At 40.4% G+C, this 19,422-nt stretch overlaps 1 protein-coding gene across 1 annotated transcript in view; it reads left to right on the forward strand.

Annotated features, from left to right (window-relative positions):
- NRPC1 (nuclear RNA polymerase C1) overlaps nucleotides 1–19,422 on the forward strand; it is a 105,276-nt gene that overhangs the window by 55,591 nt on the left and 30,263 nt on the right. Inside the window, exons 16-17 of the mRNA XM_010267287.3 lie at nucleotides 378–612; nucleotides 2,979–3,170. Of these exons, the coding sequence (XP_010265589.1) occupies nucleotides 378–612; nucleotides 2,979–3,170 (427 nt within the window). The remainder of the gene's footprint in view (nucleotides 1–377; nucleotides 613–2,978; nucleotides 3,171–19,422) is intronic.

Here is a 19,422-nt window from a genome sequence, read left to right on the forward strand (position 1 = left end):
ATAAAATAACTTAGCTCCCCAAAAATCAGAAAACTGAGGGAAAGCAAAGAAAATTAAAAACTAGCCCAGAAAACAGCCTCCCTATTCACTCCTTGCTTGGCCAACCAGGTTTCAAATCAGATTGCAGCTTTACACTTTCTACTCATGTAAGTGGTGCATTTTGGTTAGGTGCCTGGTGTAGTCACTATTTCCAAACTGAAGCTCTAACATATCAAATTTTGCAAGCATTGAACTTGTTACACTATTTTATGATTGTTTATCTGTAGGTCATCTCTTTATTCCTGAGTGGTTATGATAATTATCGTATTTTTTTCTTGGAGAACCATTTTTCCTGTTAAAAATTCTCTAATTTAACCATAGTGTTGTATTATTTACAGTGCTCGGTGGATAGGGAATCATGGGTTCTCAATTGGCATTGATGATGTCCAACCAGGAGAACTTCTCAAAGATAAGAAAAAAGAAACAATTGAGGATGGCTATAAAGCTTGTGATGAGTTAATACATTCTTACAACAAAGGCAATCTTGAACTTGAACCTGGCTGTGATGCTGCTCAAACATTGGAAGCACAAATAACTCGCAAATTGAATGAAATTCGAGAAGAAACTGCAGCGGTAGGGGGTTCATTATTGATTGTGTTTTCTTAATATTTAATCAATCAGCAATTATTACTAATATTTTTTTTTTTTTGTTGTAAATCTTGCTCAGTTTGAATACAGTTGTAATGATGATTGAACTTCTGTTCTGCCTCCCTCCCTCCTCTTTTTGCCTTTTTTTAACTTTGCAAGTGAGTAAGCATGAAAATGTTTGTCATGGGAGATTAATGGAACAATTTGCTAAAAAATGACCTATGATTTGATGCTACTAAATGCCTTTATAAAAGGGCAGAAATCTTTCTTTCTAGATATTGGCTTGTGCTGGTAAGTTATATTTCAAATGATTTATGGCATTATATTCCCTGGGTCACCTTGTAAATGGTAGGTTGTAATGTATTTATTGCTTCATAGTCTGCCACCGCCTATGACATTCTCTAGAACCTTTTGGTTGGTTGGAAGAAATGTAAATAGATTGAGCATTGGCTTCTGAATTTATCTAATTTATAGAGTTGATTTAAACAACTTTTTGATGGTTTTAGTAAACATATGTTTTTGAAATATGCTGAAACCCTGGTATTTATGCAAGTTTAGTCCTACAAATGCCAATGGTTAAACTAAATAAGAGAGGCTAGATCATTGGCATTCAGGATGAACGGTTCATTTTGATGGGTCTCTGGATCAGCAGAACTGGAGCACTTCTAGATAGCTTAGATAGTGAGGTTGTAGATCTGGGAATTTGATGCAGAGGCATGGTCCTTAGGATAGGCATGACTTCAGGTTGGAAAGCAGGTTCTGGTGGGGGAGGACAGAGTCGATGCTCCTGGATTGAAGGTTATGAGGAATCCGGGGTGTGGGAGCTGAAGTTGAAGAATGTGGGCCTGATGATTTCAGGATCAACAATGTTTATATGATAATAAATCTATTACCCTAGAGCAGTTGGTGGAATGTGAGATCCAAGTAGAAACTAGAAAAGCATTCGGCGTTTTCTTTTTGAGTGTGGAGGAGTTTGCCAGGGTGATATTTTCAGTGTCTGGAAGATAGGGATGGAGAGATGTATAGTATCCAGAGGGAATTCGAGAGTTCCAGAGGGGAAGTTCTATCAGTGACTAGAGAAAGAGAGAGGAAGAAAAATCTCTGCAATCTCACTAGTAGTTCGAAAGTGGAATTTGAGAGTTCCAAAGGGGAAGTTCTATCAGTGACCAGAGAATAAATCTCTGCAATCCAAATGAGCTTGCAGGTTGACAAGGAGAATGGGGGAAAAGGGAGGGTGGCAGGAGCAGAAAGCAAGCCGCTTAGGTTTTGGTTTTGTATTTTTGTGTTTTTGGGATGTTGGTTATATGTTTTGGTTTTAGGTAGGGTCCTTAATGGGGCCCTTTCTTTTTGCCTGATTTATTATTTTTCCCATTTGTAAATGTTAAAACTTTACCATAAAGAAAAGAGGGGAAAAACATGTTCATGTTGTGGATCTAGGGAAAGACTGCTTCCATTTGTTTGTTGAGTGCTGGGTTGCCAGTTCCTTTTTTCCTTTTTCATGGTTGATTGCAACTCACCTATGTCCCTTTCAGATGATACAGCAATGGCCTAGAATAGAAGGATAACTTAATGGAAGGTAACCCCCTTTGTTAGTGTTTTGGTCTTGTGGAAGAAAAGGAGTGGGGTGATCTTTGAGGCTGAAGCAGAACGAATCTACAGGGTATATCTACATCTACATACATTTTACACTGGGAAATATTGATGAAAATGCAAAGATAGGAAGAGACATGTAAGGGTGGATTCCACATGCAACATGTAAAATAACCAAAATACCCCTACTATTTTGGTAATAAAAAGGTACACCCAAAGATTACTAAAGAGTAGTAGGTCTCCTCTACATAATTTTATCAACTGAATGGACATCAGTGTCTTGGATAATAAGGAAAAGAAAAGAAAGAAAAATCTTTCACTAATCAAAGTTTGTTACTTTATACAGATGGCATTAATTGGGTAATGGTCTTTGTGTAAAACATGGGAGTGAAGAGATTACTACCATTTTAGTTGATTCCACATCTCTCCACTGATATTCAAGTGATGATCAGTCCTATCATCTCCAGTGACCACGACAATCTTCCATATGACAAGAGAGATCATGTGGGAAATAACTCTAACTGGCCCCTTTATCTTTTGCCTCTGCGTGTTAAATCTAATTTATACTCCAATTTTTTTTAGTTATTTTGATAAGAAGTTAGTTATACACACTTTGCTCCTCTACAATAATGGCTATCCTTTTTTTAATTAATTTCCTCCTTAAGAACGAATCAGTTATTAACAAATCTACTTTATTAGTAATTGGGGTGCATTGCACTCTGGCACAATATTACTTTGCTTTATTTTTCTTTGCTTATCAGGTTTGCATGCAAGAGCTTCATTGGAGGAATAGCCCTTTGATTATGTCACAGTGTGGATCGAAAGGTTCTCCTATCAATATTAGTCAGATGATTGCATGTGTCGGTCAGCAGTCAGTTGGGGGTCGCCGTGCTCCTAATGGATTTATAGATCGAAGTCTTCCTCACTTCCCTAGAAAATCAAAAACACCTGCTGTAAGTTAAATTTGTGTTGTATATTTCTTTCTATTTCAAATTTCACTCATGCTTGTGAAGTACATACTCACGTGCACCTTTTCATGATACTTCGATTTAGTCATAGCCTAGGAATCTCAGAAGATAAAAGATATGTTATATTACCAGTTCTTATCTTTTTGATTGGTAGAATGAAAACTCTATTAAACTAGAAAAAATGTTGACGTGTGGTATGGAAGTTGCCCACCTACAAATCATCATCAAAATCATCTAAGCCTTGTCCCAACTTTATAGGATCAGCTACATGAATGCTGTTCTGTATTCTATCCTGTTTAGTTGACATATGCAATGTTAAACACCATCCACTTGAAAAAGTGGTCCACCTACAGACCACCTAAAATAGAAAGATTTTCATCAGGTAGAAAATTACAATGTAAACCCATCTCCCGACAAATAATAAAACAAAGAAGTATCAAGTGCCTCAATGCCTCTTAATCTCCTCTAAATGGCTGTTGAAGTCAATTATTCTAGTGTCATTGAATTATTTCAATATTATCAATTAGTCTAAAATGAACAAGTATCCTTTTTTGCATATTCAGTGAACAAGTGGTCTTGATTTGGCCCAAATGCCCCTCATGTCATACCACCTGCCCAGGCCTGTATTGCTCGGTCTGGCCTGGCCCATGTATATATAGTTTTGAATATATACTTAGACTTAAAAATTTTTATCTTTTAAAAAAAAATAGTTTTTTTTTTATATTACTTTTGCAGATAAGCCCTGATGCTTGGCTTGGACCCAGACATATATTATCAAGCCCTGGGTGCAGGCGAGGTCAGGCCTGAGAAACTCTAAGTGCTCTTCCTAAAATTCCAATAACCATGATTCCTTGGGGTTCCCCATGCTACACTCATTTAGAGTTTAACTTGATAAAATTAGGAGGCTGGGGGGGGGAGGGACCATTCCACATGAATAATGTTTCTCACCGTGGTTGAGGCCATGGTATTTTATCATATTTCTAATAATATTATTTTTTTGAGCATATTGAAAAGCAATCTGAAGTTTTTATCCAATTACCATTTTAATTGTTATGCTTTCAATTACCGCATCGAAGGTTTGGCTCTTTCTTTAAAAATCTTTGCATTTGTTCCATCTCATAGTAATGAAAACCATTTCTATCCACCTGCATTCAAAGAGAAAGAAGAATTAGCAAAACAAAAAATCCCCATACACTACGTAGGATCCAGCAACAAGTATTAATAAGGAAATAAAAAAGAGAAAATAGTAGAGGAAGCAAGAATATTTGGCTCCATTTATAGGAACAATAAAACACACAAATAAATTCCTACTAGACTTGAACTCCTACTTGTATGCAGACTTCAACAATTAGACTCTAACTAGGACAAAAGTTTATTATAAATAGTCAACTAATCTAAGCCAAGAGCTTGTGGTTTGAGGAGTTCAGAACCAAAAGTAAGATTATTGTGAAGATTAGGGAGAATGGTTTGGCAATGGTGCTACTTGCAAATCACACCAGCACTAATTCTGAAAATTAGGACAAAGAAGAGAAGAGAATGGAAGAAAGGGGAAAAGGAAGAGAGCTAATCAATCCTCTCTCTGCCCCTCTATTTGATTAAATATGTGCTGAATAAGTATCAAGGCCCTAGTTGGGCGTCTGTCTCAAAGAACATAAAAAAGAATAAGTATCAAGGCCCATAAAGAAGGCCCACTACAAATCTATGTTAGGGTCTTAAGAATGCAGGGTGTTTTACATCACATTAGCTATTTGAAGTAATACATTTCATTTCAATACTGTTGGATAACTGCCCAACTTAGATCCTCTTCGAGGGAGGATAACCTCCAGAAAGGGGAAAGTGAGAGTGAAAAGAGAAAGAGATCAAATCTTCTTATTATTCCTTTATTGTAAGTACACCTCTGTATTTTTATTCAATCATGCCTTTAATGTAACTGATTTACAACAGAATTATAACAGCTTGCGAACTTGTTTGATTCGGTTAACTCCAGCTGTCTTTGTACTGTCTTCCTTATGCTGAGGTGGCCTTCTTCTCCTTCTAGAATATACTTGTAGTTCCTGCCCCCTTGTGCCTCTAACAAATACACTTTATATGTTATGTTTATGTATTTTAATTTTACATAATGGGTTTTATAAGATTTTTATTTTAATTTAAAGTTTATATTTTTATTTATATTATAATTAGTGTATCTTTTTAATTTTTTGCATTTTTTGAAAATTTGGGCATTGTTTTTGCATTTTTTGAAAATTTGCACCTTGTGCCTCAAAATATTCATTAACATTGTTTGATTGGATTATTTTTATCCGGGTATCAAATTAGGTGAGTATAATATATTCATGTAACTTTTGCACAAGTTTAGGTACCTCAACACGAGAGTGCTTAAGATAGATCAGGTATACCATGAAAAGTCATCAATAAACAGAATGCAATATTTATAGCCATCCATACAAGGCAAATGGTAGGGCCTCCACACATCAGAGTGAACAATATTAAAAGGAATAGTAGATCTTTTTTTACTTGTAGGATAAGAATTCTTACAATGCTTTGAGAACTCGCAAGACTCACAATGTAGACCCGACATATTTATTCCTTTAAATAATGTTCGAAATAATAGATTCAATGAAGAAAAAGACAAATGACCCAAACGATAATGATATAACATAATGTAACTAGTTGAGTCTGAAACAAAGGTTGTTCTTTGAGGCTGTATTTGCCTCTACTTAGACATGTCTAACAGGTATATCCCATTCGCCTCATGCCCACTCTCGGTCACCTTTCGAGATTTCATGTCCTGAAAAATACAATTAGAAGGGAAAAAGGTTACACTACACTATTAAGCTTAGGTACACCTTTTGAGATTTCATGTCTCCCTTGTCTATGGTAGGGGCAAGAGAGTCATTTGCAAGGGATATTTTGTCTCGACTAAATAGAAGTTGGTAGGTAGTGAATAAATGTAAACCATTGGTCATATGTTGAAAAGCACTGGAGTCTATTATCCAAGGGATATTTTAATTACCTGAAATAGTAGCATGATTTGTAGTGTCATAAATACCTGTATGCGGATAAGCAGAAGAGGAACTGGTCTCTGAAGGAGTAGTTGTTATAGCTGTAGATCCAAGTAAGTGATTGTTCGACCATATTCAGCCTTGGTGGCTGCAAGATGTTCCCCCACACAACAGTCTCCAGCAAGTCAATCTCCTGCCAAAGAGATTTTAGCGTGGAGTTAAACAATTAATTTCTTCTCCCCTTGTCTTAGATTGTTTACATCATTCTTTAGTTTGTAGGCTCTAGCAACATTCAATTTTGGGAATAGGTCTCCATGACACTATCCTACACCTCGTTCACACTATCCATCCACAGGTGGTGTTGTCTAATATGAGGTTGCATGGAATTTACTAACCAGCCTACTATTGTGTAATTTTCCTACACCCACTTCTCATAGGTAGGGTCATCTTCGTAGGTTTCTTCTTGCTCCTAGTGATGTACTCTCATTTCCCTCTACTGCATACTTGAATCTTTATAGACTGAGACCATGGCAAATAATTTGTTCCATCCAACTTACTGTGGTTACTAGCAGTGTTTTCCTAGACCCTCCATGGCCATACCCAAAGCATGTGGGGTATTTTTTCTCACCTCCAATTTGCTTCATTGACTGGACGAAAGCCAATGAAAATCAAAATAGGACACTACTAATCAAGAATCACCGACTTGAAGCTAAAATTGCTCCTCAACCACCCAAAACTAGGGTTTTATAGGACCAGCAACCTGTGGGAAGGAGAGAAAGTCCTGCCATCCTACCAGGGATTCCAAAACCCTTTCCAATTTGGATCGATCTCAAAGAGGATAAAAAAACTTCCCTTCAAGTCCCAAGCTGGGATGTATAAGCTACTAATCAATCATCCAATCAGTTCTCCATACACATTATGTATGGGCCTAAAAGAAGAAATTGAAGAAGATGGGAACCTGCTCTAATACTAAGTTTCAAATCACACCAGCACTATTTCTGAAAATTAGAATAAAAAAGAAAGAAAAGAAGAAAGAGGAATTCCGAAAAAGATTAGAAGGAAGAGAAGAGAATGGAAGAAAAGGGAGGAGGAAGAGAGGTACTCGATCCTCTCTCTGTCTCTCTCTGTTCATCTCTGTCCCTCTAAGAGAGCAGTGGAGTAGAAAAGGCTGGGTTGGGTTAATGAGTCAAGTTGGGCTGTGGAACTGGATCAAGACATTGTGTGTGATACTCTTAGTGCACATATGGGAGATAAGTCATTTGGTTCGATTGGGCCATTTATGATGAAGCCCAAAGATGATGGTAAGGGAGGGGCAATGATAGACATTACTTTTGGTCCATCATTTTCTTCTTCGATCAGAGCTTGATGGGTGGAAGTGGGACTTAATTCCGAAAAGAATTTCATAGCTGGTCTTCAAGGAGTGGAGGAGGATGAGAACAAAAGGGAAGTAGTTGAAGGGTTTGATGAGTCACTGGTTTGGTAAAGAAAACAAGGAAGGATCTGGTTTGGTCCTTGTAGACGAAAGGGAGGAAGATACGGAAAAATTAGAAGCAATGTTTTAAAATGTGGAGGCATGAAACAAGGTGTTCCACTACCTATAGGCAGTGTTGTTCAGAGTGTAAGAGGCATAAGCCTCCCGAACGCAATGAGGCATAAGCCTCCTTTAGAGGAGGGGAATGGGGAGAAAGGAGGAGGTGACAGAGGAGGAGGGGTGATCTCTTTTTTCTCTATTTTTAATAGAAATCTTTTTTACTTTTTCTTTCCCCTGCTCTTTTATTCCCTTCTCTTCTTTTTTCTCTTTCTTTCTTTGTCTTTCCCTTCCCTTTCTTTTCCATTCCTTTCTGATAAAGTTCAGACCTTCACTAGAATTCTGTTAGAATTAGAGGAAGATTAGAGGAGATAGAAGAGAGAAGAAGAGAAGAGAAGAAATGAAAGGAGGAGAAAACTGGTTCGAACAAGAGAGAAAATTCACTCTCTCTAGTCGGCCAGGTTATATTTATATGTTTCTATTAAATAAAACAAAAGACTATTATGTCCCTACTTAAGTATGGGACACATCGCTTAACATAAACATTACCCATCAGCTTAAACATAAATAGAAAGACTAAACTAGCTCTATACAGTTGACACTAACACTCTCTCTCAAGCTAGTGAATATATATCATATAGTCCCCGCTTGTTACATATGTAGTCCACTCTTCCCCAACTCGACTTCCTATGTTAACATATGCAGTATCCAAAACTCCATTAAGCACTTTCTCTCTCTCAAAGTGACAACCAACTTCTATATGCTTTGCTCTCTCATGAAACACTGGATTAGAAGAGATGTGGACTGCAGTTCGGTTGTCACAATAAAGCTTCATTGGAGTGTCAATCGAATATCCCATCTCTTGTAGAAGATTTTTCAACCACACTTCACAAGTGGTATGTGCCATGACTCTATATTTAGCTTCTGCACTGCTTTTTGCCACAACTGTCTACTTCTTACTTTTCCATGTTACCAAATTACCCCCAAGGAAAGTACAATAACCTGTAGTGGACCTTCTATCAGATACAGAACCAGCCCAATCAGCATTGGTGTATCCTTCTATTTCAAGATTTCCTCCACTCTTGTATATCAAGCTACGACGAGGAGCTCCCTTCAAATACCTTATAATCCTTAGAACTGCATCCCAATGTGAAACCTGAGGTTTCTGCATAAACTGGAGCCCACCACACTAACTACAAATGAAATATATCTGGCCGAGTAATGGTTAGGTAGTTTAGCTTATCCACCAACTGCCTGTACCTTCCAGGATCTTCAAACTCTTCATCCATATCACTGCTCAACTTGGTATTTGGTTCCATAGGTGTTTCAACCGGTTTGGCACCTAACAATCATGTCTCCAACAAATCAAGAACATACTTCCTCTGGCACAAATTAATACCATTGATTAGACCTTGCTACTTCTATCCCCAAGAAATATTTTCATTTACCAAGGTCCTTTGTTTGAAAGTGCTCTTGCAGAAAGGTCTTTAGCCTATCAATCCCTAATCTATCGCTGCTAGTAATGACAATATCATCTACATATGCCACTAGTAAGATCTTCCTAGCATGTGAATCATGGCTGAATACTGAGTGATCAACCTTACACTGTTTCATACCAAACTTCTTTATCACTTCACTGAATCTACCAAACCACACACGAGGGGACCACTTAAGTCCGTAAATGGCCTTCTTTAGTCTGTACACCTTACCATCCTCCTCCTAAGCAACAAACCACGGTGGTTGCTCCATATAGACCTCCTCAAGGAGTTCACCATTTTAAAAGACATTCTTGATGTCAAATTGAAACAGAGGCCAATCATACATAGTAGCTAGAGATATCAAAACACAAACGGGACCAATTTTAGCAACAGGAGAGAATGTCTCTGTGTAGTCAATACCATATGTTTGGGAATAACCTTTTGCAACCAATCGAGCTTTCCAGGAGGGAGCGTGGTGAGATCCCATGTGTGATTATGAGTTAAAGCTGAGAGTTCTTCTTCCTTTGCATGGCGCCACCTTGGAGAGGCAAGGGCTTCTTGGACATCTGTAGGGACCAAAATAGAAGACAATAGAGAAACAAATTGACGATGGGAAGTAGAAAGGTGAGATACAGAAACATAATTGGAAATAGGATGAAGTGTACAACTGCGTTTACTTTTCCACAAGGCAATAGGAAGATCAAGGTCAGAAATAAGAGGTGGAGCTGGTGGGAGGACAACTTCTGGATCCATCGATGGTGAAGAAGTTGGAGGAGCTAGTACATGTCATTGATCCGTATACACTTGGTGGATGGGTGGCCGTTCAATAGGAAGTTGCACTGGAGGTAGGAGGTGAGGAAGAAGAAGAGACATCACTAGACCTAGGAAAAACGAAACAAATTATGAATGAAATTATACCCTTTCTAGGTTCGGGAATAGCCAAGGAAGATATACTTGGTGGGTTGTGCATCTAAATTGTCCACTCTAGGTCGAAGATTATGAACAAAACATACGCACCCAAAAACCTTGGGAGTAAGTGGAAAAGGAGACAAGGTGGGAAACAAAGTGGTGAAAGGAGAATGACCTTCAAGGATGGGCGTGAGCATCCGGCTAATGAGGAAACAAGATGTAAGTACAACATCACTCAAAAAACGTTTGGGTACATTCATATGATGCAAAAGGGACTGAGCAGTTTCCAAAAGATGGCGATTCTTTCTCTTAGCCATCCCATTTTGATGAGGTGTATAGGTACATGGAGTTTGATGGATAATGCCATGTTGTTCCAAATACTTTTGAAATGGTGTATAAAAGTATTCATGGCCATTATCAAAACAAAGAATCTTAATGTGTACACCAAATTGGTTGCTAATTTCAGCATTAAATTTTTGGAAAATGGAAAACAATTCACTCTTTTCATTAGGTAAAGCCATGCGATCCTTGAATAATTATCAACAAAAATAACAAAGTATTTGTAACCATTGTATGACACTTTTATTTGGACCCCAAATATCTAAATGAACTAAAGAAAAAGGACTCGGCGTACGATTATCAACCCTAAGACTAAAGGGTACAAGATGATGTTTCCCCAACTGACACGACTTACAATCCAAAACAAAAGGACGACTCAACGACGAAATAAGTGACTTCAGTGCTTTAAGCAATGGATGACCAAGTCTACAATGCCACTGAAGAGGAGAAAGAGATGTTTGAAGAGCTGTTGACGAACCACCACCACTATCAAGATAATACAATCCACCAACTTCATGCCCTCCACCAATCTTCATCCTCGTCTTGAGATCCTAAAAAACACAAGAAGAGGGGTAAAAGGTGATAGAGCAATTAAGAGACTTGGGTAGCTTACTAACAGACATAAGATTAAAACGTAATTTGGGAGCATACAAAAGTGAGGACAGGGATAAAGGGTCTATGCCAATGTTACCAACACCACAAATGGAGGATGTGGAACCATTAGCAAGGGTAACAAAATGTGATGCGAAGCATTGTGAAAGGGAGGAAAACATACCTAGAGTCCCAGTAAGCTCTAGAGTTGATAATCCAGGAGATGGGTTTGGATGCTAGACAATCCATACCTGAATGTGCGAGAGTAGTTGTATTCTGTTGAGAGGTGACCTAGATAAACTGCTCGTACTCATCACGTGGGACAGTCATCATCTCCTTCCTAAAGACATCCGTAGATGTAGAAGGCTTCTGATCATCTTGTTGGATATCTTGTCTTGAACTACCCTTCCATACCACAATTTTCACACCTCCTCGGGCCATTACTACGTCCTCTGCCAGGAGCTCCCCCTGAATCTCGACCTTCAACACGTCCACTACCACGACTTTACATGGGTCCACTACTAACTCTACGACCGGGCTGAACTCCCCAAGCTCCACCTCTAACACCATGACCTCCCCCTCTCGTCACTGCAAAAGGAAAACCTGTCAGAGATATTAGAATTCTCTGTGGGCCCAACAAAAATCCTCCAAAGATGGGCAAACACCTCTTCTAGAGATAGAAGAGCTGACCCTCCTAATACTTGTGTTCTCACTAGTTCATATTCAGATTTCAGCCCTACTAAAATTTTGGTCACATCTAGTTGTTCTCTTTGTTGTTGTTGAATCTTAACATCAGAAATGAGGGGATGGTACACATTCAACTCATTACGAAAGTTCCTCATGCTAGCATAGTACTCCTCAAGACTGTTTACCCTGTTGTAAATTAACGTACTCCTGAGTACAATTTCTTGGCATGGTCCCAAATCTCCTTGGCGGTATCTAGGAATATAAAATTCACACTGATCTTGGGTTCCATACTATTCCATAACTAGGTCATAATCTGTACATCTTCTTGTTCCCAATCACTATACTCCTGAGAGTCAGCAGGAGGCTCTTGCATGCTTCACTTTCTTCTTAGCTCTAAGAAAGACCTCTACAGATTTTGCCCAAGGCACATAATTCTCTCCATTCAACTTGATAGAAGTCATCTGAACATTTAGGTAGTCGGTAGGAACCATAACACTAGATTTGTGTTCACTACTGTCCCCCATATCTGACTTCCTTTTTTTCGTATATCAAACTTCTAATTCACTTTTCACCACACTGCACACTAATGAAACCACCTACAGTCACATTTTTCAGCAATACCTGTCGCTGATTTGTTCACTTTCAGCACCACAAAACTACCGCACAACTACCTGAATACATACCATAGCACTAGCAACTCACCAACCGCTCGATTTACACTGAAGCAAACATATGTCCCCACCTATTTGATCACTAAAAACCAACCTGACACTCGACTGTCCACTGCACCACCTGAAACAGCCCCCTTCGTACCATCAATTAGAGGGCTTCCTAGAAACCACCACAAACACCCACTAAACCACTGACAGGAGGCCTGAAAACCTCCAAAGGAAAAGGGCGATCACTCCTTTTCAGCCCTTTTCCTTATCTCCAACGGATGATGAAGAAAACTATAAAACCCTAGGCTGAATGGCAATAGAACAGAATTCCGGGCAGATCTGATTTTGTCACAGTGGCTCTGATACCACGATAACGTTCAGACCTGCACTAAAATTCTGTTAGAATTAGAGGAAGATTAGAGGAGATAGAAGAGAGAAGAGAAGAAGAGAAGAAGAGAAGAAAAGAAAGGAGAAGGAGAAAACTGGTTTGAGCAAGAGAGAAAAGTCACTCTCTCTAGTCGGCCAGGTTATTTTTATATGTTTCTATTAAATAAATCAAAAGACTATTATGCCCCTACTTTAGTATGGGACACATCACTTGACATAAACATTACTCATTGGCTTAAACATAAATAGAAAGACTAAACTACCCCTGTACAGTTGACACTAACACTTATTTTTTCTTTCTTTTTTTATTCTCTCTTTTTGTTTGGTGTGTGGGTGAGGTGCATGAGGCATATGCCTCTAGCATGCCTCATGAAAAAGGCATACGAGGAATACACCTTGTTGAAGTTCGACCTGCCCTAGAATTCTGTCTTGTTCGTTGACTGTAAAGTAAAGTAAACAGCAAGAAGTAGGAGAGGAAAGAAGAAGGAAGAAAAGAGAGAAGGTCTGGTTCGAATTAGAGAAAAAAGTTATCCCTAGATTCGGCCAGACTTGTTATTATATTAACTTATTGGAAAAGACTTAAGTGCCCTTATTTAAGTAAGAGGCACTCGAACTAACATAACAGTACACATCAACATTCTCAGCAAGTACAAAGACCGAAATACCCCTTCACTAACACCACCAACACTCCCCCTCAAGCTGGTGAGTATATATCATATAATCCCAGCTTGTTACATATGTAGTCCACTCTCCCCCGACTCAAACCTTTTGTAAACAAGTCTGCTCACTGGTTTCCCGTACTAACATATGCAGTTTCTATCACTCCATTCAGCACCTTCTCTCTCACAAAATGACAGTCAACTTCGATGTGCTTGGTTCTTTCATGAAACACCAGATCGGAAGAGATATGAACCGTTGCCTGATTGTCACAATAGAGCTTCATTGGAGTACTGATGTCATATCCTATCTCCCGTAGAAGGTTCCTTAGCCACACTAATTCACAAGCAGTATGTGCCATGGCCCTATATTCTGCTTCTGCACTGCTTCTTGCCACAACTGTTTGCTTCTTACTTTTCCACATTACCAGGTTACCCCCCAGAAAGGTGCAATAGCCTGTGGTAGATCGTCTATCAAACATAGAACCTGCCCAATCAGCATCGGTGTACCCTTCTACTACCAGTTTTCCACCACTCCTATACAGCAAACCACGACCAGGAGCTCATTTCAGATACCTCACAATCCTTAGCACTGCATTCCAATGTGGGACCAAAGGTTTCTGCATGAACTGACTCACCACACTAACTGCAAATGAAATATCCGGCCGAGTAATGGTTAGATAGTTTAGTTTGCCTACAACTCGTTGGTATCTGCCAGGGTCTTCAAATACTTCACCTATATCACTGCTCAGCCTCGTATTTGTTTCCATAGGTGACTCGGTCGGTTTAGTACCCAACAACCCTGTTTCTTCCAGTAAATCAAGCACATATTTCCTCTGACACAGATTAATGCCATGCTTAGATCTTGCTACCTCTATGCCCTCTAATTGACTAATCACACTAGTTACTTTGTCTGAAGGTGTTCCTGTAGGAATGCCTTCAATCTGTCAATGCCCATTTTATCATTCCCAGTCACAACGATATCATCCACATCCACCACCAATATTATTTTGCCTACCGAAGAGTTAAGACTGAAGACAGAGTGATCAACTTGGCACTGTTTCATACCAAACTTCTTGACCACCTCACCGAACCTACCAAACCATGCTCGAGGGGATTGTTTAAGTCCATATATAGCCTTCTTAAGTCTGCATACCTTACCATCCTCCCCCTGAGCAACAAACCCTGGTGGTTGCTCCATGTAGACCTCCTCGAGCAAATCACCATGCAAAAAGGCATTTTTGATATCTAGCTGATGTAGAGGCCAATCATACATAGCTGCAAGGGAGATGACGACACGAACTGACCCGATCTTAGCAACCGGGGAGAATGTCTCTGTTTAGTCAATGCCATAGGTTTGAGAGTACCCTTTAGCAACCAGCCACGCCTTCAGGCGCTCAACACGACCATCTGGCAAGTACTTAACACTATACACCCACTTACAACCGACAGCTTGCTTCCTAGGAGGAAGAGCGGTGAGGTCCCAAGTGTGATTATGATGCAGAGCAGAGAGCTCTTCTTCCATAGCACGACACCACTCTGGAGAGGTAAGGGCTTCCTGGACATCCTTAGGAACAACCACGGAGGATAACAAAGAGATGAACTGGCGATGGGAGGCGGAGAGGTGAGTAAGTGAAACAAAATTGGAAATAGGGTGAAGGGTGCAGGTATGTTTACCTTTCTGGAAGGCAATAGGAAGATCTAGGTCGGAGGCTGGTGTCAGAGCTGGAGCTAGATCTGTCGACGGTGATGAAGTCGGAGGAGCCGCAGCCGGTACACGCGGGCGATGTGTATACACATGACGGATGGGTGGACGGTCAACAGACGGTGGCACCGGAGGCAAGGACGTAGGCATGACTGGAACCAGAGGAGGTGGATCAGCCATAGGAAGAGGAAGAGGAGGTGGTGATGTGGAGGAAGCAGCATCACCGGACCCCACGAAGAACGGAGTAGACTCGAAGAATGTAACATCAGCACATACCAAGGAACGACGAGAACTGGGATGATAATACTTGTACCCTTTCTGAGTTCGGGAATAGCCAAGGAAGATACACTTCAGGGAACGTGCATCTAACTTGTCAGTCCCGGGACCCAGATTATGAACGAAGCAGACACACCCAAATACTCGAGGAGAAAGCGGAAACGGAGACATGTTGGGGAATAAGACACTAAAAGGAGAACGACCATCAAGAATAGACGTGGGCATCCAATTAATTAAGAAACAAGAGGTGAGCATTGCATCGCTCCAAAAGGTTTTGGGAACATTCATGTGGTGCATGAGGGAGCGTGCCGTTTCTACAAGATGTCGGTTCTTTCTCTCAGCAACCCCATTTTGTTGTGGAGTGTAGGTACATGAAGTTTGGTGTATAATGCCATGTTGGTCCAAGTATTCTTGAAAAGATGAAGACAAGTATTCACGACCATTATCAGAATGGAAAATTTTGATGTGAACGCCAAATTGATTGCGGATCTCAGCATAAAATTTCTGGAAGATGGCAAATAATTCACTTCTTTCTTTCATTAAATAGAGCCACGTCATTCTTGAACAGTCATCAACAAAAATAACAAAATATATGTATCCATTATATGACATCACTTTATAAGGACCCCAAACATTTGAATGAATTAAAGAAAAAAGACTCGACACATGGTTATCGACCCTAGAACGAAAGGGAACACGATGGTGTTTCCCAAATTGACATGACTCACAATCTAAAACAGAAAGTTGACTCAATGAAGGGACTAAGGACTGCAACACTTTCAGCGAAGGATGACCAAATCTACAATGCCACTGGAGAGGAGAAATGGATGACTGAAGGGCCGTTGACATTCGTCCACCACCATCAAGATAATACTGTCCACCGGCTTCATGCCCTCTACCAATCTTCATCCCCGTCTTGAGATCCTGAAAAACACACATAGAGGGGTAAAATGTGATGGAGCACTTAAGGGACTTGGTCAGCTTACTAACGGACATAAGATTAAATGGAAGCTTAGGTACATATAAAACAGAGGATAGGGATACATGGTCTAGGTCAACATTACCAACACCACAGATAGATGATGTGGAGCCATTAGCAAGTGTAACAGATTGTGATGTTGAGCAATGAGTGAGAGATGAAAACACACCTGGAGTTTCCGTCATGTGATCGGAGGCTCCAGAGTCAATAATCCAGGGGTTGGGTGTGGATGCCAAACAAGCCATACCCGAGTGTGCAAAGGTAGCTGTGTTCTGCTGCGACTTGGATTGAACAAACCTTTCATACTTATCCCGAGGAACACTCACCATCTCCTTGCCTGGACCATCTGAGGGAGTAGAAGGCATCGGGTCAGCTGACCGGTTCTCCTGTCAAGAGGTGAAATTGGTGTCACTAGTCATGGCATGGTTGGCCCACGTCGAGGGAGGACCATGTAAGTCATAGCAGTAGTTAATAGTATGTCCATCCAAACCACAATGAGTACACTTCCGTGGACCCGAGCCATGTCCTCTACCACGAGCTCCCCCTGAATCTCTGCCTCCAATACGACCACCACCACGGATATGTGTAGATCCACCACTACCACCCCTGCCAGGCTGGGCTCCTCGAGCCCCACTTCTGCCACCTCGACCTCTCGACACTGCAAATGCTGATTTATCTGAGACATTAGAATCCATAGATCCAATGGAAGCCCTCCGAAGACGAGCAAACACCTCCTCTAAAGATGGAAGAGCAGATCCCCCTAGTATCTGGGCTCGTACTGGTTCATACTCAGACTTCAGCCCCACCAAAAACCGTGTCACATCAAGCTGCTCTCGCTGTTGCTGTTGAACTTTGACATCAGAAGTGAGAGGATGATAGACATTTAACTCATTACAGATATTTCTCACACTGGCATAGTACTCCTCGAGGCTCCGATTTCCCTGTTGTAGATTGAAGTATTCCTGATACAGTTGATATACCCTAGTGGTATTATCCTGACCTGAATACAGTTTCTTAGCATGATCCCACACCTCTTTGGCTGTGTCAAGAAACATGAAGTTCACACTGATTCTGGGTTCCATACTGTTCCACAACCATGTGATGATCTGTGCATCTTCCTGTTCCTAGTCTTCATACTCCTGAGAGTTAGCGGGGGGTTTCTCCTCTCTTATGTGCTTCACTTTCTTCTTCACCTTCAGAAAAACCTCTATAGACTTGGCCCAAGGGACATAATTCTCTCCATTTAGTTTAATGGAGGTCATTTGGACATTCAGGTAGTCAGTAGATATCATGACACTAGGTTTACTATCATTGTTATCTGCCATTGCCGAACTCCCTTATCACTGAATTCTGAGCACTACACACAGACACTTCACCGAAATCTGCACACTGATTTCAACAATAATAAATGCTGAAAACTGCAACACCACAAACCCTACTCACCGAAATCTGCACACTGATTTCAGCAATATTAAATGCTGACAACTGCAACACCACAAACCCTACTCACCGAAATCTGCACACTGATTTCAGCAATATTAAATGCTGAAAACCACACTTGTAACACCACAAACCCTAATCCACAGCTACCGGAAGTTTCACCATTAAGTAGACACTATTGCCCTTCGAATCACACACAAACCAGAATAAACCCTAGCATACTGCAATCTGAAAACCCATCATACGAACTGTACTACACCTCTCATGTATTCCATAACAGAAAATATGCATAAAAAAAACTTTACCTCATCCCCTGAAGGCCAACCACACGAAGGAATGAGACACCCGTGCACCACACATACCAGCTCTAATTAGGGCTTAGAAACCACAGCAACCAATCACCACCGACACAACCGGAGGCATAGGAACCTCCAAGGGAAGAGGGCGATCACTCCTTTTCAGTCATTTTCCCAGTCTCCAACTCACAGCTGAGAAACCCAAGAGAAACCCTAGTTCGAATGCACAGAAAACAGAATTCTAGCAAGTCTGATTTGTTTAATGTTGCTCTGATACCATGTTGAAGTTCGACCTGCCCTAGAATTCTGTCTTGTTCGTTGACTGTAAAGTAAAGTAAACAGCAAGAAGTAGGAGAGGAAAGAAGAAGGAAGAAAAGAGAGAAGGTTTGGTTCGAATTAGAGAAAAAAGTTATCCCTAGATTCAGCCAGACCTGTTATTATATTATTAATTTATTGGAAAAGACGTAAGTGCCCTTATTTAAGTAAGAGGCACTCAAACTAACATAACAGTACACATCGACATTCTCAACAAGTACAAAGACCGAAATACCCCTTCACTAACACCACTAACACACCTCTTGCACCTGAGGTGTACTCAGAGCATTTTTGGAACACCTCACCTAGACGAGGTGTATGTGTCCCACACCTTTTAAAACACTGATTGGAAGGCAAGGAAAGGGAAGGGGAGGAGAGGATTTCAAAAGAAGGTAGCAAATCGTGATGAGGATAGTTCAGGGGAGGAGCAGGAAAAGGATGAGCGGAGGGAGGGGAAATGAAGGGAATGGGATTAATGGTACAAAGGTCTACCAAAGAAAAAGAAATATAGAACGAAACCTCTCAAGGAAGGTTTGGAGATGGGAAATGAAGAGAAGGAAGAAGCGTTTATGCTGGGTGAGAATCATGAAGTTGAAAGGAAAGCTGTCTGGAACTGGAAATGGTTATTAACAAAGAGGTGGAGGTAAGTATAGTGCTGGGCTTATTTTTCTTGGGTGGAGAGGATTTTGCAAGGAAAGCATTTATTGAAGTGAAAGAAAACTATGGTGGATTTATTGAAGATTAGCAAGAAGGTCATTTTGAGTTCTGGTGTTGCCTCTGCAGAGGTAGAGGTGGAGAAGAATGACAGACTTCAGAGTGAAGCAAGGCCTTTGCGAATGTTTGAGAAGAATGAAGTCTTAGAGCTTGAAAGGATTAATGAGTTTCATGGGGAAAGGAAGAATTGTGAAGGTCCTCCTAACGCTGTTAAAGGATTTAAGCACTACCGAAGGCCAAAAAAAAAAAAGATTTAGGCACCAAAAGTTTAACAGG

This window comes from Nelumbo nucifera, chromosome 2 (assembly GCF_055504915.1).
Source record: "Nelumbo nucifera cultivar China Antique chromosome 2, China Antique-T2T, whole genome shotgun sequence".
NCBI classification, from domain to species: domain Eukaryota; kingdom Viridiplantae; phylum Streptophyta; class Magnoliopsida; order Proteales; family Nelumbonaceae; genus Nelumbo; species Nelumbo nucifera.